We start from the raw sequence: 25948 nt of genomic DNA on the forward strand, positions 1-25948 counted from the left end.
GGATCAACCTCAAATCTTGCAACAATTCCAAGCACATTTGCTATATCCGGCCTTTTGTGTGTTAGATATTACAATCCTATGATCATAGATATGTACTTATTCTACTCAACACTAGGTGTCTTATCCTTTGTAAATAACTTGTGTCTAGTTACCATAGGTGTTCCAATAGGTTTGCATATTTCTATACCAAACTTTTTTAGTAAATCCTTCAAGTACTTAGTCTAAGAAATAAATATTCCTTCTTTATTCTATACAATTTGAAATCCTAAGAAATATTTCATCTCTCCTATCATACTCATTTTAAATTATTTCTTCATCTCTTCTGCAAACTTCTCACTTTCTTCATCATTTCCTCCAAATATGATATCATCAGCAAATATTACCAAAATCATTAAACCATCATCAATGTCTTTCCAATACATATTACTATCTTTGATACCTTTTCTATATCTAAGTTTTGTTAAATGTTTATCAAACCTTGCATACCAGGTTCTAGGTGCTTGCTTCAATCCATACAATGCTTCCTCAGTCTGCATACTATGTCCTTGTCATCTATTAAAGGACATCCTTCAGGCTATTCGATATATACCTCTTCTTTAAGTTCTCAATTCAGAAATGCTGACTTGGCATCCATCTGATATACTTTGAATTTCTTTTGTATTGAATAGGCTAAGAATAATCTCACTTCTTCTATTTTAGCCATTGGAGCATAAGTGTCTTCATAATGTATTCCTTCATTCTATGAGTAACCTTTATATACTAATCTTACTTTGTTCCTTACAACTTCTCTTTGCCCATTCATCTTGTTCCCGAATACCCATTTAGTTCCTATCATATTCTTGTCTGTTGATCTTTGAACCAATTCCCATGTTTCATTCTTTTCTATCTGATCCAATTCCTCTTTCATAGCTTGCTTCCAATAGTAAACTTCGCATGCTTCATCTGCATTCTTAATCCCAACTTGAGATATCAAGCATAGTTCTTTATTTACTCTGCTTCTTGTCATTACAACTTTGTCTTTGGTTCCAATGATCTTTTCGGATGGGTGATTCTTTATCATGTTCTTCCCTAAACTAGGAGTTTCTATCTCAACTCTTGGGTCTACTAAAGGTTCTGAGATTTTTTCTTGCCTTGGCTCTCCTTCATTTTACAAATCATTGTTATTCTTAAGAAATACCTCATCATTGTTAGGCTTAGTAACAACATCATCATATTAATGTAATCAACTATTCTTTCTCTTATTCTAAACAATTCTCACATTTGCACTTTCCATAATAGTCTTAGTTCTCTGATTATGATATCTATAAGCCTTGATTTTCAATGAATAACCAAGAAACATACCTTCATCACTTCTGGCATTAGACTTACCAATGTCATTATCTCTCTTTATGTAACACTTATTTTTAAAGATTCTGAATTATTTAACGATAGGTGAGTGACTAAATGATATTTGATAAGATGTCTTGTTTGTGTCTTTCTTGATTTGCTCTCTGTTCATAGTGTAGACTACTTTATTCATAGCTTCTCTCCAAAATTTCTTGGATACATCATTCTCTTCTAACATAGCTCTTGTAGATTCTATAACTGACTTGTTCCTTCTCTCTGCAACACTATTTTATTTAGGGGTTCTTAGAGTTGATAGTTGTCTTTTAATTCTATTTTCTTCATAAAACATGTTAAACTCATTTGAAGTAAATTCTCCTCCTCTGTCTGATCTTAAACATTTTATCTTCATACCAGATTCATTCTCAACTCTATTCTTGAATATCTTGGACTTCTCAAATGCCTTAGATTTTTCTTTAAGAAATGCAATCGACATCATTCTAGAAAAATCATCAACTAGAATCATAAAATACCTTTCAAAATAGAATCCTTTAGTCTTTGTAGGATCGCTGAAATCTGTGAGTACAATCTCCAACTTCGCTATAGTGGTAAACTTCTTGCTTGAAAAAGAAGTTCTATTATGCTTTGCCAAAACACACTCCTTACAAATTATGTTAGTAGGCTTTACAATCTTCAGAAAATCTCTAACAAAAACCATTTTTTTAGTCCTTACAATATTATCAATGTTTATAAGACAAAATCTCTTATTCTGCAATCAATTGTCATCTACCTTTGCAACCAAACATGTCATTTCAGTAGAATTCAACTAAAATACATTACCTCTAGATCTGGTTCTTGTTCCAATTACCTTTCCATCTTCATCCTTGATGGTGCATGTCTTTTCTATGAACTACAACTAATAATCTTTGTCTATTAGTTATCCAACACTCAAAAGATTGTGCTTTAAACCATCAACAAAGTATACATCCTTAGTATTAGTTTTAGCATCAAGATTTATAGATCCAATAGCTTTAACTTTGCATGCTGCATTGTTTCCAACTCTAACAATTCCTCCATCCTAACTTTTGAAGTCAACAAACTTGTTCATGTCACTAGTCATATGATGTGGACAACCATTATCAATTATCCAATTAGATTTCTTCTCAACCTGTGATACCAAAGATACCTTATCTAGACTTTCTTCTTTAATTGCCACAAATCCAATTTCATCATCACTGACACTTAATGCTTGTTCATTAGAATCATTATCGTCATTTGCATACAAATACTCTCTATCTTTTCTAGGCTTATGATTTCTCTTATACTTTTTCTCCCTTTTAGGACACTTAGATGCATAATGACCATAGTCATGATAACTCCAACATTTAAAAATTTTCTTACCTCCTTTTTCTCTTCTTACCAAAAGTGCAACTCGTTCAATCTTTCTATCTTCTTCAGATCTGCTACTGCTAGCAAAATATCCTCTAGCACTTGTGCTCCTTGATAAGTTGGGTTGAATATTTAAGACACTAAAATTTATCTCTGTTCTAGTTAATTCTTCAAAATATCTAAGTTCATTCTCAATTGCTTCAAGTCTTCCAAGCAGTTTCTCCTTTGTCAAATTTTTGGTACAAGGTATCAACAACTTTATCATGTGAACAATTGACTTAAATGGTGATGTTAGAGTCTTCAATATCTTTCATATAACCTCATCATCTTCTTTGGTTCCTCCTTGAGCTTTAATACATGTAATTTTTGATATCTTGCCTATATATGTTCTTGCAGATTCATCTTCCATCATTTTAGCATTTTGAAATGGACAAATCCAACTTTGTAGCCTCAACTTCTTAGAATGTGTATCACAGGGAAAACTATTTTCCAAAACTTTCCGAATCAAATGTAAAGTAGCAAGTGATTTTACCTGATTGTACTCAATTTCAAGAAATGCAATCAATAGTGCTTCTATAGCTCTCACTGCACACATGAAAAAATCTCTCTCTCCCTCAGTGCAAATTTCCAAATCCTTTTTTGTAATGATTATCTTCGATGATTTTGTCAAGATCCAATATCCTGGACCCATACACAACAAATGTGTCTTCATCTTTTCCTTCCAACTGTTATAATTTGTTCCATTGAACTTTGTACTATCTTTCCTGAACATGTTCACCGTGGATCTCCCAAAGTTGTTAAACTTTATGTTCAAGAATTTGGTGCTTTGATACCAATTGTTAGAAACAATAGTCCACCAAGATAACTGAGGGGGGTTTGGGAGGGTGAACCAGTTATCCAACAATAAAAATATTTATCTTCTTTAAACAAACTTAACCATTCAACCAAAGTAATCAGAAACCATAATAAAATTCTCATAGACAATTACACTTGATATGCTGACAAGGGAAACACTTTGATTAGAGGGAAAATCCTGGTGGAAATGATGCCCAGAAGATGATGTACTAATATAAGAGTTTGTGACAACATGTCCAAGATCACATCATCTATCTTCTAGCTTCTCTAATTACTATTGATCTACCCTTTTCCTATATCTAACCAAGCTTCTTATATAGGTAGCTCATCTACAAGTCATTTAGTCAAGTATTTAATTACATTATAGGTACAATCTTGGGAGAATAAAAAAAAACCTAAGAAAAGTATAACATAAGGTTACATGCACTTAAAGATAGGTCCATGTGGGAGTTAGGAGTTGACTCCCAATTATGCAAGATATCGCATAATCATCAAAAATTACAGGAATAGAAACATTATGCCTCACTGAATGAAAATTATCAGAAATAAAGATGACAAAAACAACATAAAACTTGAAGAATATTAAACATCATAATGCGTGTACTTAGGGCAAGGATCTAGGATAGGTGCTCAACATGATGAAAATCGCACAACATATGAATCCAAAAGTAGTAACGACTACTTTACAACCAATAGAAAGGTACTAAAAATGAGAAAAAAAATTTCTTGATGCAATATTGCTCATAAATCAAAGATGATCCTAAATCACATCTAGAAGAATGGACCTTACAAGGTTAAAATAAATTATAGATAACTTCAAGAAGGAAATAAGGATTTAGATCTGAAATACTTTTCTTAGGGTACAAAGGAATCCTAAGATAGAGCAATCATATGAGAGAATTTTCATGATCTTGATATTATAGACATTGTGATTTCTATGACTCAGTAAATATTGTTGAGAGCTATGAAACAAGTAGGTATGATCTATAATAGATATGTTTATAATTTCTCTAATTCATTACATACTTGGGATTCGCTAGACATGATAAGAGAACTAAAACATTAATTTGTGCTTAAGGATGTCATAGATCCATAAAGGGTTGGGTTAATATAGACTAGGATGAAGAGTTATGGTGTCTTATGATAAAAATAATTGCAAATCAATATAGAGTATAATGGTGAAATTAAAATTGTTAGATGGAGGGTGATGATTTCTAGTGTAAGATAAATTCTCATCCAAGGATTATGTATTCAAATTATTCAAGATGCTACAAAACTTAAGGCACACAGAAATGATTATAAAGTAATATATTGAAGAGTTCTCAATGCAGGAGTATTTAAGATTGTTCAAAATATTGTGTAATTTTGTTTCTAGTTTTTTTCTTTCTATTCTTATTTTTTTGTCTGGATAATTGGGTGTATGGTTCTTTTATTATGCACCTAGCTTGTGCAATTCTAGTTTCTTATTAAAGACCTAATATGGATCATTATCCTAGGATGACACATCATTTAGATTCCTATTTAATGAGTTTTCATTCTTTTTCTCTAACCTAGTATTTTCTATGCAGACACCTTGATCAGTTGATGGATTTTTGCTTTGTAGTGTATGATTTTAATGTGCAGTGATTCAAGAATCCTCATGGTGACTCTTGGATTATGTGTGGACAAATATCTAGGATCATGACTTCTTGCTTTCTTATTTTCTCGATCATTAATCCTATCATTGGGGGTCTGTCCTATTTGTTATAACACATTTCTCAAATTATTAGAAACGATGAATCTTTTGGGCTAACTTGTGCCTTGTGATGACTATATATATAATATCCTTGATGTATCTAACATAATAAAGGTACAACAAAGATCTAGGGGTAAATATCTCATGCACATTGTGATCACAAATTGGATTTTTTCCTCTTATAAGGCTATAACCAGGTAGGCATTTTCTCGGTATATTTTAAGTAATTTGTCATTGGATCTGTATATTCTCAATCAAATTCAATTGTTTTTGCATTCTTCCATCGTGTTATTTCTTTCATATGTAAGTCTTGTTACTTCGGTGGATGTCTTGTTTTGGGATTATCCATCTTTGAGTTGTGTGATTTGATTTCACAATAATGTTTTATGCTCTTTGTAGATGTGATTTAATTGTCTGTAAAACCAAGTGATTTGATTGTAGGGTAACATATATTAAATCTAATCTATAACTTTAATAAGGGTTGCAAAGATCATTTATAGAAGAGTAAATGTAGATATTTTTTGAAATATGGTCAAATAGATGTCTTGATGGTTATCATTTATGGCAACATACATTCAACATTTCATTTATGCATTTTGTGTTAGAAAATTTTCTCAATGTTAGACATTTTCAGCACCACAGTGAACAAATATTAAGTGTTCAAACAACTCATTGGGAGTTAGCTCATGCACAGTTGAGGAAAGCTTAATAATAGTATCATGATGATGTGTTCCAATGCGCAAATGTGTATGGACAATACGCGGTGAGATATGGTTACAATACCAATTCAGGTATTGAATAGTGTAGAACAAAGCATAGCAGAGAATTAGGTTGTATGGCTTTAGGAATTATTTTGGTTCTGAAATAATTACTAAGTTATGCCGAGTGACTATGCCGATATTAATCCATAAGTTATTCTATATTATGTCAAGCAGGTGAACATATTAAGGCCAACTAAGTATAGTTTTGTAAACACGTGAGGTATAAGTAGAGATCTTATCTTGCGAAGATAAGTGTGCTATCTATGATAAATGAGCAAGTGTTATGTTATGTGAACTATTGTTAAATGAGCTTGAAATAATTGTGAGCCTTATGTGATGTGAATTTTGATGTATGATCAGAACAAGTGTGAAGTACATTAGATAAGAAGTATTTTATGCATATCTATTCTTGTGAAGAGTTGAATTGTATAATTGCATGTTATGGCAATGGGCTCTTCTTGCATACATTGTATTTGTTCTACCAACTCCTAATAGGGTTGAGGCTTTTAACAAGGCCTAGTCTCCTAATAGGGACTCGAGACACAATATGTACTGCATAGATTCCTCACAAGGTGAATATCCTTAACATGATCCTATTGTTAAGTCAATCATCTAGTTAGTATCATCCCCACAGGGGTTTTCCATTGGCCAGGGTTTCCCCAGTTAACAAATAATGGTGTTATGAATTATCTATGTGCATTGTTATATTTATTGTTCAACATTGTTAGTTTATTTTCATATGCAAGTTATAAAGTAATTAATAATATTCATTTATGGACAAAAGTTCGTAGAATACTGACTCACCCCCTGACTCTCTCAGTATTATCTATTTCTAAAAGATATTATGGTGATAGATATGTTGAGAAATATTGTAGCTAGACTTAAAACTATTGTGACAACCCAAAGAAGAGGAAGACTTATGGTGGATATTAATGAAGATGAAGCCAACAAAGTGGAAGAGAAAGTTAGGGATCTTGACCAAGGTGATGAAAGATTCTTGAGAGCCTTGACAAGAGTGAATGCTAAGTAACATTTCAATCCTCTTTATTATAATGGTAAGCTTTGCACCAATGAATTATTTGATTAGATCTCTAAGATGGAAATTTACTTTTGAGTATACGAATACACTTGTTGATAAGAAGGTGAAGTTTTCAAGTTTAAAATTTAAAGGACATGCATGTCTATGGTGGGAACATTTTTCTTACAAATAAGAAAAGAAGTGGAAAAGAAAAGATTAAGGCTTGGGTGCAAATAATTAGCAAGTTAAAAAGTAAATTCCAATTGTGTGGTTATTATGTTAGCCTATTAGAGAAATTGGAAAATGTAAAGCAAAGAGTTATGATTGTGAAGGAATATTCTAAGGTAATTTTAACACTGGATATCATATTTGGACACATATATGATGAGGTGGAATTGATTGCTAAATACTAGAATATATTTGGACTTCTATATTGGATGATATTAATTTGGTCAAGATGTATAACATGGAGGAGGCATTTCTATTATCATTAAAGGTAGAATAAAACTTGAACAAGAGGCATAAATAAAGCCCTAGAAGTAGAGGTACTAGATTCTCTAGATGAAGAGGTAGATCTTATGGTGAGATTAGAAGATCTTGTTCAAATCAAGGTAAGACTAATAAGGAAAAAGGAAAGTATAAATGGAAGGAAGGAAATTTATATAGAGGCAAAGGAAGTTATTCAAGCTAAAGGAATTATCATAAGTGAGAAGATTGGAAGTGGTTTAAAAGAACTTATTTCAAATGTGTAGAAGAAATTTACCAAGCATTTGAATATATATTAATTCAAATAGTAAGGTTGGTAGTAGTAGTAGAAATGCACTTGTACTAGAAGGTTCCTCTCATTGATTGAATGGAGTAGGAGGAAAAAAAAACTTGATGGTTAGGAGAACCTAGTAGTAGAAGTTTTGAGGATCTTGTTGAGGATAGATTTGTTGAAAATAATTGATTAATTGTGTATCGTCTTTGATGTTAGACTGAATGTCATATCATTGCCAGTCAGTGTATGCCAAGCTTGCTCAAGCGATGAAGATAGTTTCCTATGTCTATTGAGCATTCGAGAGTTTTCCAAGTTTAGAAGACAATGTCTATTGAGTTCACTCAGATGTCAAAGGAAAGTTTGCAGAAGATGAGTGTTCACTAAGCTCACTTGGTTAATGAAAGAAATGTTGAATGGAACCAGTGTTAACCGAGCTCACTTGGTTACCAAAGGAACTTTGTGAATATGTAGTGTTAACTAAGTTCACTTTGTTAACATAGGAAAATTATTTTTGAGTTAGTGTCTGTCAAGCATGGTCGGCTAAAGAAAGATTTTCTTATTTTGGCATATTAAGTTCAATTAATTTAGTTGTTGGTTCTAGCCGACTGAGAAGATGAATATTAAGTATTATAAGTTGTATTCAAGTTGACTTGACATTGTGTAAGATATAAATATAAGGTCAAGAAGAAGTGGAACAAATATAGAAGATTTGAGGATGCTTAGAGGAAACAAATTAGAAGGATAAGCAGAGTATCCTTGTTGAGCTGCAAAGATATATTCGATTCGGAAGGATTAAGAATTCAAGCTAGAATTGAAATTTTAAATCAGCAATTCATTTGCATCAGAAATTAGGTCATCTCATTGTTACTTTTTAACCATTGTAGCAATGATCTAAATCTCTTAACATAATTGGCTTAATAGCTATTTGTAAATCCTCTAACAAGGTGGCATTTCTAGATTAAGTGTCTAAAGACCTCTAACAAGGCCACTCCTAATAGGGTGTTTAAATCCTCTAATAGGGTCACACCTAACAGTGTGTTTTGTAACCTTTAATAGGGTTGGCTCCTAACAGGGCTCACTTCAGAAGAGTGAAAATTAGCAGCTAGTTGCAATTGGTGGTTTTTCCCAAATTAGATTTCCATATTAAATCTTGGTATCACTTGTATTCATGCTATTTTTTTTATGTGTAGGCAACTCAGTTAATCTTAAAGTTAATCACATTAACATCAGTATATTCAGTTATTGCTGAGTTATAGTATTTGCTAGAGCAAACAGAGTGCGTGTGTGTTTTTCGAGCTACAGTAGAACACAGTTTAATTCGAGTTTTATCTCTATCGACATCTAAGGGATCTGAGATTTATTTTTGTAGTAACTGATTCACCCTCCACTCTCACTAACTCCTCTTATATTTCCAACAAAATTTATTCAAGACTGGATGTAATAGTAAAGATAAATGTTACAAAGTGATTATTGATAGTGGATGTTTTGATAATTTGCCATTAGAAGAATTTCCCATTGAATCGTAGTGACCAAGAATGAGGTATCACATGCCTTGTCAGATTACTTAGATGACAAATGAACATAATTTATTAGTAAGTGAACAATGTCTTGTGAAATTTAAGATTTTTCCAAATTATGATGAATTTTATGTGATATAATGCCTATAGATTGTTTCCACATCTTATTGGGTAGAGCTTAGTAATGTGATAGGTAAGCCTTGTATGATTGTAGACTAAACCATTATACCGTTGTGGCTAATGAGAAAAGACCACTTTTGTTACCTTTGATTGAAGTAAATTAGTTCATAAAGAATTTAAGGAATGTATCCCAAGATAAGAAATAAGTTACCATACATTGGGATTGAAAATTGCATCCCCGACTTGAGTACTATTCTAAGCTTTTGAGTCATTTTGAGCCTGTATAAGTACATTTAATGCATGTTTACATGGCTGTCCTTTCAAGGCTTAGGAGGTGTTTTATGTTTCTAAGACCTTGCATTCAACATATCCATGCATTTCCTGATGATAATTTTCCATTCCAACTCATTCTATGAAGTTTTGTTTTGAGCAATATTTAGAGTTGCATTTTTGTTTGTGTCAAACAACGACAAGAAGCCTAGTTTCCATTTGAATATCTTGCACCTTGTTATGTTACACAGCCTACCACTTTGGTAGTGGTTAGTACACATATCATAGAACCTATGTTTCAATTTTTGAGTTGTTTTGATATGTTTTGGCTAGTTTTTAATTCCCTTAAAGTTAGTTGTCTACTGTTGTCATGTTGATTTAAATTGTTCAAAATTCTAAGAGGCCCTATTTGACTAGTTATAACTTTGACCTAGTTTATCAAAATGAGAAAATTCCATTTGAATTGTGCTCTAGGGGTCAGAGACTTGTTATGTTTTAGATTTGAGCTTATGACAAATTCATTTGATCAGTTTTTAAACACTATTCCGAATGTAATTTGTAGTGTTTTATTGTTGTCAGAAAATTGGATTGATCAGTAGCTCTTTTCAGATGTCATAACTTTGAATTTGTGCTTGTCTAAACCAAATGGATTGTATCACTATGTTCTACTTTAAAAATACTTTAAGTGTGTCAATTTTTGAGTCTTGATGAATCTATCTGCACACTTTTCTAGGTCTATTCCATATGCAAAAATCACTTTTCCATCAGTGTTCCTTGTTCTGCAAATCTGAGTACCCAACTTTGCACACTTTCCAAGTTTTCCCAGTTATTTGTCATGAGCCCAAATCACAAATTTATAGTCTCCTCGTGACAATGAACTAATGCCCCAGTTTTCATGCCCTCAAGTGTCAATTTCACTTGTTTTGAAAGCCAAAATCGAACGCATTTTATGGTTTTCTGACATATTTGTTTGCAAGAAGTTTCACGAAGGCAACTTTGATGGTCAATATCTTTTGACCTAGAGATCATCATGACACAAGATCTGATAGGGTAAGAGAATGTGAAATAGAAAATCAACATGTCAGTTTTCACAACCCAGTTGTTGGATTCACTCATTTTTTAAGGCTAGCCAGATGACCCCTTGGCACGAAAGTCACAGTTTGTAGAAAATGATAAAATGAGTTTTTATTGGTATTTCAGTGATGGATTTGGGTTTTGATCAATACCAAGTGTCCAGTGAGTTAGTCTAAAGGATCAGGTGTTTAAGTTTGAAAAATATTTAGCCGAACCCACTTTGGGGTCCGGTTAATTTAGTCACACTGATAAGATGTTGGGGAATGAGGGTGTTTTAAGAGATATTATATGATTCTTTTCATGTTTATGTTTTGGCATGTGAACATAATGATTGAAAATCAAATGGGTGTACTACTATTCTTAATAGGAAAGAGTGAGAGGTTGTCATTAATTGGGCCGGAGGTCATAATCGTCCATGAAAATGTGTGCAAATTGAATGAAAGGGAAATTGTAACTATTCTAATTGTTACAATGTTTCACTAGGTTCATATCATCATTTGAGTTCAAATGAATGTGTATGATTAGAGACATTATGAATAATAGACGAGTCAAATATGTGTGAGTGGATAAATGGATGTTTTAAAGCAATATGAATGATTAAAAATATGTTGACTACCAATTTGATTGTCAAATGGTGATGAGTAGATAAGAGAGGATATTTTTCTTTTCGGCCCGTGCATGAAAGTGCCCATGGTTGAAGTTAAATTGATTTTATAATAAATTTGTAAAATGTTGTACGGTTTGTGAATCAATTGTTAATGGGCTAGAGAGATAAAATGTTCATCGCCTACTATACAAAGTATCCATTTTTGGTGTGTGTTGTTCTAGTACCATGTTTTTGTGGTGAGAAATTTGGGTGTGAGACGCTTCCCCATTACTAGTTCAAAATAGATCTCTACCGCCTATCACATATCCATGAAAGTACTACGTTGCATCTAACAGCATGAGGAAATTAGTTCTTTTGACTCTTGGATATGGGATAGTTTACCATTGGCTTCAGCACTTTATAGTATTCTTGATTATATAGTGATGCCCAAATTAACAACAGTAGTAGATACTTGGAGGAACTTAAGGATGTGGTCTTCAATAAGAGCTTGGAAGATAAAATGGTATGAGGAAGAATCCTCAAGCTAGTATATTTATAGCTATGGCACAGTCTTTCTTATGGCCATTTTCAGATGGAGTTCTGCCTATATCCTCAGTTGATAAAAAATGGAATATAATGGTAAAAATAAAAAAGCTAAAGAAGCAATTTCAAGTCCCTCACCAAAGAAACTTGTGAGGGTTTCCCAAATTGATGCTTGGTGTGCATGGAATAGTAGAAAAATGAAACATGAGAGCTTTGAACTATTTCTTTCAGGCTTTCCAAACTACGTATTGCTATGGTGATGGTTGGGTTTGCGGCAAAGGGAGAGACAATTCTTCTAGATGGAAGCAATTATGAGAACTAGCTATTTATTATGGAATTCCCTAAGGATCCCAAGCTCTCTAAGGATGAGATGGTGGCCACCTATGCGAAAACACTTGTTTCTATTGTTGGCAGTGAAGAGGAGGCCAAAAAGAAGATTTATTTTGTATTTGCGTATGCATGTATAGCTTTTGGAGCTCTAATCTCATAGGAACTCTCTTATAAAGTGAAAGGTCTGCAAAAATGAAAAATGATTGATAGGTTTTAAGAAAGGGGAGTCAACAACGGTTTGTGTAGTTTTCATCCCTTGTTTGTATCTTATGATTGTCATTACGTGTCTCATCTAGAACTTAATATCATTTCACTTCCCCTTAAGGAGGAGGCTAATGGACTGCAATAGATCCTACGCAAATGCAAATGGAGAAGTTTGTAACTAGAAAGGAGTGGAATTTGGACAAACCACATAGGCTCCTTCTACCTTCAGTGATATCAACACAAGTGAATCTAATCACTCTACTCTCACCTATGTTTTCAGGTATGATGTTGAGCATGAGGTGGGGTAGCATTTATAATTTCTCATCAGAGATGTCTTCACACCACATGCAATGGTTTACATCCAGAGAACCCGTTCAAAGTGATTCATGGGTGTGTAGTGGTGTTGTCTAATTAAGTTTTTCTACATGTACTAATCTCACATGCGCTAGGCTGGGGAATTAAGATTATTTTAAACAATGACCACACTATCTTCAAATTTCTTAAGGCTTTCCCTTATGGACAAATGGGACAGCTCATGTGAGGCCCATGGCTAGTTGGATCACACCAGGAGGAAATTTTAACGTGAACCACAAACTCAAAGATGACTAGGTAGGATGATGTGGACCTGATAGACCAATCAAAAGCAAACAAGTGGCAACCCAACAACCAAATGTTGGGCAAAATATGGCATAGATTATGAGGTGTTGACATGACAGTTTCAAGATGGAGGCTTAAGATGGTGACACATGGTAGGATCCAATAGGCTACACTTCCCCACATTTTAAAGATGCAAGGTCATTAAGAAAAGAAGGGAAGTGTCATGATGACAGGTGTCACTCATTGATGACATGGCAGATTCCATGAGCGACACATCAGATGCTAACATGTGGTAGGATTTGACGGTTCACACTTCCTCAAAAAATGAAGATGTAGGGAAGATAAGAAAAGCAGGGAAGTGTCATGCCACCATGTATTAGTGAGCCTAAGTGGCAATGACAGAGTATTTGAACCAATTAGAGGATCCCATGGGGCAATGACGTGGCAGGGTGCCCAATAGATTGATGAGGTGGCTATGACTATGCAGGGAGAGACCTAATCAAAGCTTGCCATGTGGCGATGTGTTAGGCGATATGTGACAGATTGGTGATCAAATCAGAGGGCGCTACATGGCACTCAGGTAGTAGATCACAATGCAAAAACTGACGAATCACAAGGTGACAAATGACAAAGGTTGGTCAACTTATGGTTTGACCCAAATGCAAAATTAGAAGGAAAAACCAATGTTTAGGAAAAAATAATATTTTATTATTATTTCTAGTTTTGAACATGCAAAAGACCTTTTAAATAAAAAATGTTACATAATATAGTTTCAACTTTTGATTTAGAATAAAAAATTTGCAAAGTTGAAAGGCATGTTATAGCAGTTTCTAAACTTGATTTTCAAATTGATCTCTTGGGCATCTCTGATAAGCCAATATATGACTATCATATACCAATAGAAAGGTCTCTGAAGAAGCATTCACAAATTTCAGTTGTGTTTTACATAGGAAAAAGTGTATTTAAGCTATTTAGTTTTTTGCTCTAGGTGCTTGTTCTTCAACCACATTCTGTTAGGGTAGTTCAGACTTGGTTTTTTTGGAAAAATGGTGAACTGTGTGTGCACCAAAGTTGGTAAGGATATAGTTAAATATATTTTTGTTAGAGTAGTGTTATCATTGCACCAAAAGACCAATCTATCAATACTCGATACAACCCCTCAACTTATAGTACACAGTAGGCATTTAAGCCCTTGTCATGATTCTCGAGGGTAGTGCTAAACAAATTTCTAACAATCTCCCTCTGAACGTTACCCAAGGGTCTAAGGATCTGAACCTGTGACCAAGCCATTGAAACAAATTATTGATCTATCAATGCGTGATACAACCACTCAACTTATAGTACATAGGAGGTGGTTAAGAACTTGTCATGAATCCCAAGGGGAGTACTGAACAAATTTCCAATAGTTTTTCCACCTCCAAATTTGTTTAGTGAAGATTTTATTATCATTTGAGAATGAGGTCTATCATCAGTTGGAGAAGATATTTTAAGTTTCTTAAAGCTTAATGATCTGTTTCCTTTCAGATCTTGGTTGTATAGAGAAGAGAGATGCTTTGCAGTAGTAGGGGATGGATGTTCAAGTGGATATGTGTCACTTCCAGATCAGATCTAGGGTTTCATTCCTCTCCTATATCTTTCTCTTTCCTTTCTTTCTCTAGTGTTGGTTCCAGTTCTTGGACATTTTCACTACCGTAATACCACAAGGATGGTTCCAATTAGGTTGAGATTTTGGTGATATATGTGATTCCACTATTCTTCAGCATTTCTCTCATGTAATGAACAAGTAATGAGAATATAGATAGTTCTAGTCTATTTAGCAGTGATATGATTGCATTTCATGCATCCATCATGTATTTGTTTCAAGGAAATGAATAAAAGTGCAGTAACAAGTTTACCTTTAGTCTGATTCTTATCTCCTATTTGTGATGTTTGTGGCCTTTTGTGATATGTGAACAAAGAGCACAAAGCCCATTTGCAATCTATTTTATGTTGTACATTTGGTATGCTTTTCTTATGATTCAAGGAGTCATGTAAATGCTTGATTTACCATAATGGGGTTACAGATTTCATGATGGGATAGGTTGAGTATGACATTCCAAAACCATAGGGCTACATTGCTAAGAGAGCACGATAGGAGAATCTTTTTGTTAATGTATGTTTTTAAATATGAATGGATGATGAAATAAAAAATAGATTTCTGTAATGTCTTCCTTCTTAGAAAAGTAATTACACATGCCTAGTTTTCTTGTATTATTTTACACATTCCTCTCTTTTGAAATCCTCAAAATAGAACATTAGCTATAGTGTTGAGTCCAAAATGCAAATCTATCATGTTCAACCTAGGTGACTTGAAGTCCCTTGTGGAGGAGCATATGCTTGATATTCTTGGAGAAAAGCAACATCCTTTTATTATAAGTTGCATGTTTCTCTTCTATGGTATTTCATAGAAGTTGTATTTTGTAATACTTCTCTTTGTAATGCCTTGGTGCTTTTGTAGACCCTTTTTATTGTTCTTTCAAGGATTGTGCATTGAAGACATGTTTATTGTAAACTTATTTTAATACAAATGTGTTTTTCCAATAAATATTATTTTCTCTTCTCCATTTCCGTTGTAGTTTATGATAGATCAACTGCACAAATCCCAAGAATCAATTGCATACAAACACTTGTCACAAAAGAGAGAAGAAAAAAGTTAGAGGCTGGAATTGCCAGATCCATAGATCTGACATTTTTGATAAAAAAAAAGAGAGATTTATATAATCAAAAGTGAATTGGTTTACAATTACAACGAGAGATCATCCGTATAAAGCAGATTGAAACTGTCATACCCAAAATTTGAGGCAAAAGCACACCAAAATTTTTCTTTTTTAGAATAATAGTGACTAAGGTCATAATATACTAGCATAGAATGCATTGGAAAAAGATAACAACAAGGTAAGTCAAGTTTGAGTCACACATTTTAGGTAGCAATTGTGTTTGGATTACATCACAAGAGGATGAAGAGTCAATATTCAATCATACATCACACGTTTGAAACCCTAGGTTTTAATGCTATAGGAACACCTAGGTCGTGTTGATTAAGTCAACTGATTTGGACCATAGTTCTATGTTTGCCAAGGTATGACATCATGTTTGGAAAGTATCTAGGGTTTTGAAGTCCCTAAGTTGAATTGAATTAGATAGGTTTAGTTTAGGTAAGGTCTAATACATAAGTTGCATTTCCAGTCGTGAGGGTGGAAACATAACCCTTTATTGATTTATTTGAGTTTTAACCCTATTTAAATGTTAAGGAAACCTTGCTTAATTAAATTTCATTCTACGACATTATTCGATCAATAACATAAGTTTCATTAGGTTGAGATGATACCTAAATTCATTTCATTATACTAGTTTAAAACCCTCATTGGACTAGTTCTATATCTCTAGGAATTTGACCTAACATTAAATATTCATCATTAAATCAGTGACGACATATATTTTTATCTTCTAACATAATTCAGACTCATCCCATCAAGTTATCTAGTTAACCTTAATCTATACACTTTCAAAACATTAATATTTTCTGATTATCCAATTTCTATCTCAAGCCCCATATTTATTTAATTGTTATTTTTTAATTAAACGTCATCCTAAAATTAATTAAATATCAAAATCAAGCCATCAATTAATATTTCAACGTTATACAAACTTGAAAATATTATCTCATTTACATACCTGAACACTTATTCAACTTCAAACCATGAACATTTTCCATATCTTAAGTCCCATTTAATTATTTGCTAACTAGAATAGATGTAAATTCAAATCTATAAAAGAAGAAAAGGGGCAATTCTTAATATAATATTAGAATTATATTCTACTATATCTTATGCATAATATTTAATTATAAAACCACATCATCAAACCATAACACTACCCTAACAATCCCTCAATCCTACCAATTTCCAACTAATAAGGAATACTATAAAATCCTAAACAAACATTCCCCATACAAATTAAATGTTCAAAGTAAAAAGAAATACCCTCAAGCTAAACCCAATCATAAATCATCAAAACACATGTACCAAGTACTAATGTCTATCTTATCCTAGCCCTATGTCAAATATAAAATACTACAAGTTCTACTTAATAATACCTAAATTACTCACTAACTATACTAATAATCACTAATTAAATATTACTAATGAATCTATATTTTACTAACCCACAACAATTTCCTAACATCCTAATTAATTACTGACTAATTCTAACAATCCTAACAACCAACCTTACCCCGTAATCCACTTGGCATCTTACCTAAGCCTTTCCCATGCCTTGGAAACGCTCCCCGAGGTCTCACACATCCTCCAAGTGCAGAATGCACTACCCAAGGACCAAGCACGTGAACACAAGGGGGGTATGGGCAGCTTCCTAGACTGCATCTTGTTTTCAAGTAGAAGGTACGCTTGTGGGGCTATTTCATTGGTTTGGGGTCTCCCAAAAGCAAGGGGAGGAGGAATTAATGCATACTATACTCGGACCATTCATTTGATAATATGTTTCTAGCCAAGTCAATGTGTGTGGGTGAAAGGAACACATGGTAAGAGGTGACGTTGAAAGTTAGGATAAGTTTGAAGAAGATGGCGTCCCACTATCCAAAGCAAGGAATTTTTAGAAAAAAAGGTAAGATTAGGTTTGATTTAAATTTTCGACCCACTCCTCTAGGACCTATGCCAATTTTTGATAGAGGATGATGTGAGGTGGGGGTGGGACCCATGAGCTGTCCTATCCCTCTTCAGCTAGTTTTGTTATTATTATTTTTAATTTTTTTTCCATATTTATCTTGCAAAGTGTTTTGGTAGTGGGAAGTAAAGAGTAAGTTATAACAAAGATTATTAGGTGACCCCCTTTTGTTTTACAAATTTTTATATAGGAATTAAGAAGGGAATCTAGGGAATATTTCTTGTTACCAAAATCGAAAGTAAAGTGATTCCCATACATTTTCCAGATATCTTTTTGGCTCTCTAAATTTCAACTTTCATCTCTCTCTCTTTCTCTCTTTTATATACTTTTTTCTTTTCTTCACACTTGATTTTTCTCATGGATTTATTTACATTGTATGTGTTTATTTTTGTATAGTATAGGGGCGATTTAATAGTGTTACAAATATTTTCAATTAGGGCTATAGTCTGTCATTTAAAGCATTGAATTTTTTAGGTAAGTAAACTAGCACAATATAGTTGGATGTTTAAATTTGAATATTGAATCTTTAACAAGAACTTATAGGGAAGTCTATATGTATCTCTCACTTTGATTCCTTTATCCAATACAATGACTTTAGTAATACCAATTCTATTTACATTCATGATTGAATCCCAAGATTGTAATAGGTTGTATTATGAAATAATCTAGCATTTTGACACTATGCCATTCCAATGCATCTAAAGAAAAATAGAAGTGCATTCAATTTGAAATCTTATCACCATTTTATACAATTGATCATAAAATAATCACCTTTCTTCTCAATGAAAATGCATTCAACAACATAGAATACATTTTGATAGATCATAATGAAAGTATTAATCCTTTGTCTCAACACATCAATACAATGATACAACAAGAAAGATGAGGCAAGGGAGGAGCCCCCAACATATGACATCAAGAGAACCATTAATCCAATCCAAGATTGCTCCCCTATTCGAATCCATCAGAAATTTACAAATACACACAAGGTACCATGGAGAGGTCACCTCTCAACCAAGGCCTCGATGTGAGGCCACATCATGAGCTAGGAGAACCAACAATCGATTGGGTGACATTCAAAAGACAATCACAATAATACACTCAACATATAGTTCCCATCCAAGGTATACACAATAGGTTTCATAATGAACCTATGACTAGGGAGAAGGTGGATTTTTCAAGGTAGGAGATGTCAATCACAAACACAAATCATATGCCTCTTCTAATGTTGCCAAATCACATTAACTTCCATTTCTTTCTCTTCTTATTTCCCGAAAACAAAATTAGTTTATATTGACAAGCAAGGGCACATAACACCTTACTTTCTCCCTCTCTTCATCATGAGAAAAGACTCTGCACTGACCTAGAGTCCAACTAAGGTCCTTCTCCCATACATGACCACTTCTTTTTTATCTGAGGGTGGGTAATGTCATGTCCCCACTCTAGCTCAGTCTAACAGAGACATGTGAGTCAGCTTATTATGGGGTCTTGTAGGCTGACAGGGTTGGATAGAGACCCAGTATGGTTATTCAGTGTTGGGGACTTGGTTTTCTGGTGGGTATTGATCAGTTGGGTGACATTCCTTGTTTTAGGAGGTAGTTCCTACATTTATGGGGTTCATTCCTACTTTTTAGGAGGTATGATCATGCCCAGCGCTGGGTTTCCATGAGATGACCCTTTGGGTTCAGTTTCAGAGGGATAGGGCTTGTTTCCTAAATTTTAGGAGCATCCCTAGAGTTTAGGGATGAGATTGCCAGTGGATCCTTGATTTCTGACTTCAGTCACAGACAGGTGATAGGATGATTTCATGGTTTGTGATGTCAGTTTGGCAGTTTATGGCTATTTGGGTTATATTTTTAATATTTCCTAAGTTAGTGTTTAATATTTAAATAGGGCTAAGTTAATAGCCATTATGGAGTAATAAGGGAATTTTGGCCTCATCTGGATGTGTATCCCATGTTATGATAGCTCGTTGGAAAGGTCTTGAAATTCTCTAAATCTTCCTCTATGGTCTCAGGGCAATTCGGTGAGCGGATTTATTACTATGGTGGAAAAGGTCATTTTCTAGTGACATGGTCACTTTAAAATAAGATTTAATTCATTTTTATAGCCAATGCCAATTGGGGGTCACTTTAGGGTTCGAATTGCTTTGCAAGGGGTTATAAGGAGATGGGCGCCATTTCTCATGATTATGCATATTTTTCAAACACTTCTTTTCAAATTTGCTCTGCTTGAGCGATTTGCATTCTGGGACGCAAACCCCAAGGTAATTGCTGGCTGGGACGTAACCCTCAGCAGCATTGGGTATTGGTTTGTCAGTAGTTTCAACAGTATTCAAGAGGAAGGTAGATGCCACTTCAGCTTGGGCCTATAGTTTGTTTTGTTGGGTATGTTCTTTGGTGTATGGGAGGTGAATTCTAGCAACTGTACACTGCCATTTCTTGCAGTTGTACTTGCAGCTATACTTTATCATTTGCAGCACTTGGATACATAGAAAAATTGGTTACTCAGCAGCTGAATCTTACATCTTATCAACCATTTTCATCAGCCAGTTGTGGGGTCATTGTTAGAGGAAGTGTACTGGATCTTTTATTTGGCTCTTTAATTCAGAAATCTGCCTGGTACGATTTGTATCAACTCTGACTTTACTGCATATTGTTATTTATTTTCAGACTCTTTTCTTGCCATTTGTTACTTCTCATTTCTATGTGGAATAATCATAAAAAAAAAAAAAACAAACAAACTCTTCTGCATTTCCATCTAGTTCTACAAGAAAACATTAATAAATAGGAAAAAACAAAAATAAAATAAATCTATAGCAGATTTGCAGCAGAGATCCATCAGGGATCTTTCAGGTAATGCCAACACACCCTTCACAGATTTCGTAAAACAACCAAAAGGAAAACATGAAAGAAAAGCAAATAGATAACACAACTACCTATCCCTCACATGTTACAATACAAACACTAAATACACACATGCAAGATATTTATACAGGCAATCAATCAACAATGAATGAATAACATGGCCATAGTGAATCCTACCTTCACAAAGGTTATGGAAAATGGAGTTTTGAGATGAGCTAAATTCTTCTTCCTCTTCAATTCAAAGCTTGACTTCACTAAATATAGAGAATGAGTGAACGACCTTCAACTCTCAAAATGGTCACTAAATAGGCTTCTAAACTCACCCACCCAAAATGACAATAACTCTAAACTTGACTTAGGCCTTCTATGGTCTTCCCACTTGTTCCTACCATCAAGACAACCTTTTAGGAGAAGTATAAACTTGACTAACCTCATGGAGATGGTTCATTTTTGCACAAAGGAAAAAATAAGATATTTTAGGGGTCAAAAATGTATTATGAATTTTTAGAAGGGTGGAAAAGGTTCTTAACCTATACACATACCACTTGGGCACTTGGATTACATTAAATTTGGCCTCTATGATCATTTTAAGAACTGTACAAGTGATTAGAAATATTTGATCTTTTAAAACCTTAAGGATGTAGTCTTTCCACTAAACCCTAATTAAGGAGATTAATCTAGGTTACTAACTAATTAGTCTCATATTAATAAGTTTCTTTGCTAACCCTAAATTGACATGTCAACACACATATACATATAACGAGTGTTAACTAACACCATAAGATTTGATTTTACAGACATTCAACATGTCACAATTTACAAAATGATATACACACATTCAGATTCTGATACAAATAAAACACTTAACAATGAGGTTTGAATCATTTTATTGGATTAACATTTAGTCTTATAGTTTGCACATAGGGTCAATTACTGATTGTCTAATTAATTCCATGGTTAATTATTCTACACACAATTCGAATATTAGTAGCTCGATAACATCAAATTCATATATTTAAACCAAATTTGCTTAATCACATTGATTGAAAGATTAAACTTTTATTTAAATAACTTTTCTCATTTTTGTAGACATATTTAATTGTCACTAATTGCATAATCAATATAACATAACATATTCATCAATTCAAATTAAAATATTAGAATAATCATTATTAGGCATGCATATACCTAAACATCATAAACATTAGCAATAAGGCATACTGAACTATTTGAATGCATATTTCCTAATCATCAAGGTACCATAATTAACATCATCATCGCAAGATGAAACACCTCATATCATTGTTAGTACAAATTGGTGTTTGAATAATCGGACAATAAGTAAGTCTTGAATCAAAAAGTATCAAAACATTACTATATCAATTGATCTCAGTTTTCATTGGGACACCTAAACCATAAAATGTTAATTCATATCCATCATCATAGCTATTATACATAAAACAACCATTATTTATCATGATGTCCTCTACATGGTTTCTAGCAAGAACAATAACATTTCCCCATACCATTGCCTTTTTGTGCTCATATATCTATTCAAATCCCCTATAAAGAATTTAACAGAAAAATTCATATTTAAATAAGTACATACGTGGAAGGGTCTTACAAAAGCCCTCAAAAGGTCTAACCTAGGTTGCATCATAATAATTAATAACAGAATTAATTATTAGATGTCTAAAGTTTAGCTTTATAAAACTAGAGTTAATTAGGAAATATATAATTACTCTAACATCCTCCCTTAGGATAAACTTTATGTAGTAGTTTCTAGGTTTTTAGGTACTCCCTAAGTTCATCTTAAGGGTCTCTAGTTTCAACAACGTCCAAACTGAACATATTTTATATGGAAATGGGGGTTTTCGAGCATTGAGCTCAAGAGTGATGTCTGTTTGGGTTCGAAGTGCTCCAAAAAATAGGACCTCCCCAGGTGCAATGCAAAATTCTTTGAAAGCCACAGATCTGAAAAATGATGCCAAATCTCTCAAGAAAAAAAAGGGGCATGAAGATCTGGAGCTTTGATACCATATTGAAGTTGATGAAAGATCAACCCATTGCTCCCAAGAATTATCTGCATGCAAACACTTGTCACGTAAGAGAAAAGCAAAAAGCTATGGAGGCTAGAATTGCCAGATCCATAGACGAGGCAATCTTGATGAGCAAACAGAGAGATTGCTATAATCAAAAGTGAATTAGTTTATAATTACAAAGAGAGATCATAATTATAAAGGAAATCAAAACTCTAAAAAGATCTAACCTAGGGTGCATCATAATAATTAATAAAAGAATTAATTATTAGATGCCTAAAGTTTAGCTTAAGAAAACTAGAGTTAATTAGGAAATATCTAATTACTCTAAAAAATTTCTCATAGAGCCTCTATTTTAGAACACTTCTTTTTGTAAAGCTTCTTTGAACATAGATAAGAATATTTTCATATAAAGCTTCTTTGAACATATTATAAGTAGAGAAAATAGTAATAATTTATTTTCAAGATTGTTAAAAGAGAAAGTTTATAGAGATTTCTTATATAGATTGAATAAGTGATTTTCTTTTTCTCAAAAGTATTTTTCTTTAACTATAAATTTAATAAATTTTATGAACTTATAAAATTATAAGAAAATATCAATATCAAAGAATAAAACGAACAAAATTTTATCATAAATGTTTCCTGACATAATTTTAAATAATTACTTTAGATCTATATGCTTTTCTTACCTATATAAGTGAACAACATTTTAACATAAAGTTTGTGTATAAATTGATTTAAAATATGTTAAATTATGATACTAGTTTAGAACTAACCTTTTGTGATCAGGTATTAGGAGTGGAATTTGAGAACTTGGAAAGGAGGTTGACACATCTAAAAAAAATGCACAAGTAAGAAATTTGACATATATCATCATATTTTAATAATTATTTTTATAGATTATATTATAAATTTTATTAAATATTTACTTCCATTTAAAATATAAGCATTTTTTCTTTTATGACAGACATATGACTGGTGAAGATTTGGATATGTTAAATTTTAAGGAATTGAAGTGTCTTGAAAAGAAGATCAGTTTGGGTGTAAAGAAAATAAATTTACGAAAGGTAACTCACAATAGCTTTTTTTTTACTGATTATATTTTAAAATAAGGTTTACTTGGATTGAAAGTATATAGTCTTCTAGTAGTATCTTCCTTGTAACTCTTTGAATATTATTTACTTTGAAAGAATGAAGTCAATTAAAAATATATTGTAATTAATTTTTTTAAAGGTATATTAACATTTGGTAAAATATTATTTAAATTTTGCAGGATAAAGTTTCACAAGAAAATATTAGATTGCTAAAAGTCAAGGTAGTGCACAATATCCTTATGAAAAATCAAGTATATATGCATTTTTCAATTATTTATTTAATTTTAATTTATAAAAAGATGAGGAATTTTTATACTCTATGTATGAATAATGAGACTAGATAAGATTTGATGTGCTTTAATTTGTGTAAATAATTATATATCATAAGCTCCCATTGAATTATTTAAATAGTAAAGTTAGTTATTTAAAAAAAAATTGAGCAAAGCATGAATATATATTTATATTAAAATATAAGTAATTTATATAATTAGTATTAGGGTTAGTATTCAAAAAAAACATTACAATCATAACACCTAAGTGCCCACTGATGCCACTTTTGGGAACATGACACCCTAGAGGGACCATGCCATATTTTTAGGAAAATAGAACCCTCAAGGGACAATTAAACCTTTCTAGGACCATGGCACTCTTTTTGTACCATAACATGTTCTTTAGACTGGACGCATGAGTAGCCTAAGCTATCACTTAAAATTATCATAATAACATATCTAAAAAGTTAAAGAATTAATCAAAAGTCTAGCCTCATATGTGTTGGAAATAACAATGAGAATGTAAGTTTTGGGGGCGGTGAATTAGCACTTAATCCTTTTTCCTCTTAAAATATATCTCAACATGCATCACATCCATAGCATAAAGTAAATAACACATAACGAAATAAATTTGGTTAGCTAGAAACCCTCCAATGAGAAGGTAAACTGAGGTGGGGATGACAACCACAAATCTTCACTACTATAGTTGTAAAGTGTGGCCAATTATGGCTACAATGTGTTTGATCATAATGTATGTTCCACCCTGTTAGAGGCTTAGAAAGACTATTAGGTCTCATCTTGTTAGAGGATTTAAACTTACAATAAAGTAAGCACTCGGTTAAGAGATTTACAACAACTTGTTAAGACTACTTGGTTAAGAGATTTTCTTTGTATCACCTATTAGAATGATTCAGCATTGTGATCCTTTGGTTAGTACCTTGTTTCTTGATGTCAAATCTCCTCATTGCTATTTAAACCTTGATCCTTCTGATCAAGTATGTCTCCTTTAACCTTTCACTTCTTTTCTATGTTCTTCTCAAACTGATTCTACGAAGTATAACTTTGTCATAGCCATCTAAGCCACCATGAATACCTTATGAACTCTTAGCATTCATCTCTTCACACACTCATAAACCTTTTAGGGTTTAGCCTTCTTAAATAAATATTGGAGGTGATGGATTAGGTAAGAATCAAATATCCTGGGAGTTTCAAATGACCTTGCAGCTAGTCAAATAGCCTTTTAATTTTCCTTAGTGAATAGATCAACGTTGCATAATTTTTTGTAAAGAGAGAAAATATTCTCTAATAACTTCTTCACACATTCCATTTTGGTTGCTAAATCAACCTGTCTTAGTTTAATAGCACTAGATATATTCTCTGAAACCCCTTTGTATAAAATTTCATTTTAGACCATTCTAACAATTTGATATTAGAATCCAGGTCTTCATTCTATATCTTGTCCACAATGGTGACAAGTTGCTCTATTATGGGCTCATCTTCATTAGTTTCTGCGAGGTTAAGAGCATCCATGAATATGTCTTTAATTTCATGTAAGACTTGCTTTTATTTCTATTCCCTCCTTAATATTTCTTGCCTCTTCTTTCTCTATAGAGTTTTTTGAAGAGTGCTTGTCTCTTTAATTGTGATTGTATTTAGATCAAACTTTGGTAACTCAATCACCTCATCTAAGCTTACATCCTCAAATGATGTAACTTTTTCACTCTTTGGTGTGCTTGAACTCAGTTATGATATCTGTAATGGTGTGGCATGTGTACTCAGCCTCTGAAGAGTATGATGACTGAGAAGAAAAATGGAAATTGGCAAGGTGACTAGAGTCTATATTGCAATTTTCTCCTCAAGTTTAGTAGTCAGCTT

The 25948-nt window shown here is 32.9% G+C and overlaps 2 protein-coding genes across 6 annotated transcripts in view; one reads left to right on the forward strand and one right to left on the reverse strand.

Annotated features, from left to right (window-relative positions):
* The window catches only part of LOC149564735 (protein VERNALIZATION 1-like), a 306073-nt gene that overhangs the window by 196040 nt on the left and 84085 nt on the right, over positions 1-25948 (forward strand). For all 5 annotated transcript variants that reach the window (XR_016361908.1, XM_089818292.1, XM_089818293.1 and 2 more), the window contains 3 exons: positions 23500-23561; positions 23678-23777; positions 23984-24025. Coding sequence is in view for 4 of the 5 variants with exons in the window: in XM_089818292.1 (XP_089674418.1) it covers positions 23500-23561; positions 23678-23777; positions 23984-24025 (204 nt within the window). In the remaining variant the exon portion in view is untranslated. The remainder of the gene's footprint in view (positions 1-23499; positions 23562-23677; positions 23778-23983; positions 24026-25948) is intronic.
* The window catches only part of LOC149564736 (truncated transcription factor CAULIFLOWER D-like), a 248965-nt gene continuing 245009 nt past the window's right edge, over positions 21993-25948 (reverse strand). The window contains exon 3 of the mRNA XM_089818300.1: positions 21993-22754. Coding sequence (XP_089674426.1) covers positions 22668-22754 — 87 coding nt within the window. The 3' untranslated portion in view covers positions 21993-22667. The remainder of the gene's footprint in view (positions 22755-25948) is intronic.

The sequence above is a fragment of the Cupressus sempervirens genome, chromosome 3, assembly GCF_028749045.1.
Source record: "Cupressus sempervirens isolate cs-2001-9-10 chromosome 3, ASM2874904v1, whole genome shotgun sequence".
In the NCBI taxonomy this organism is placed as follows: domain Eukaryota; kingdom Viridiplantae; phylum Streptophyta; class Pinopsida; order Cupressales; family Cupressaceae; genus Cupressus; species Cupressus sempervirens.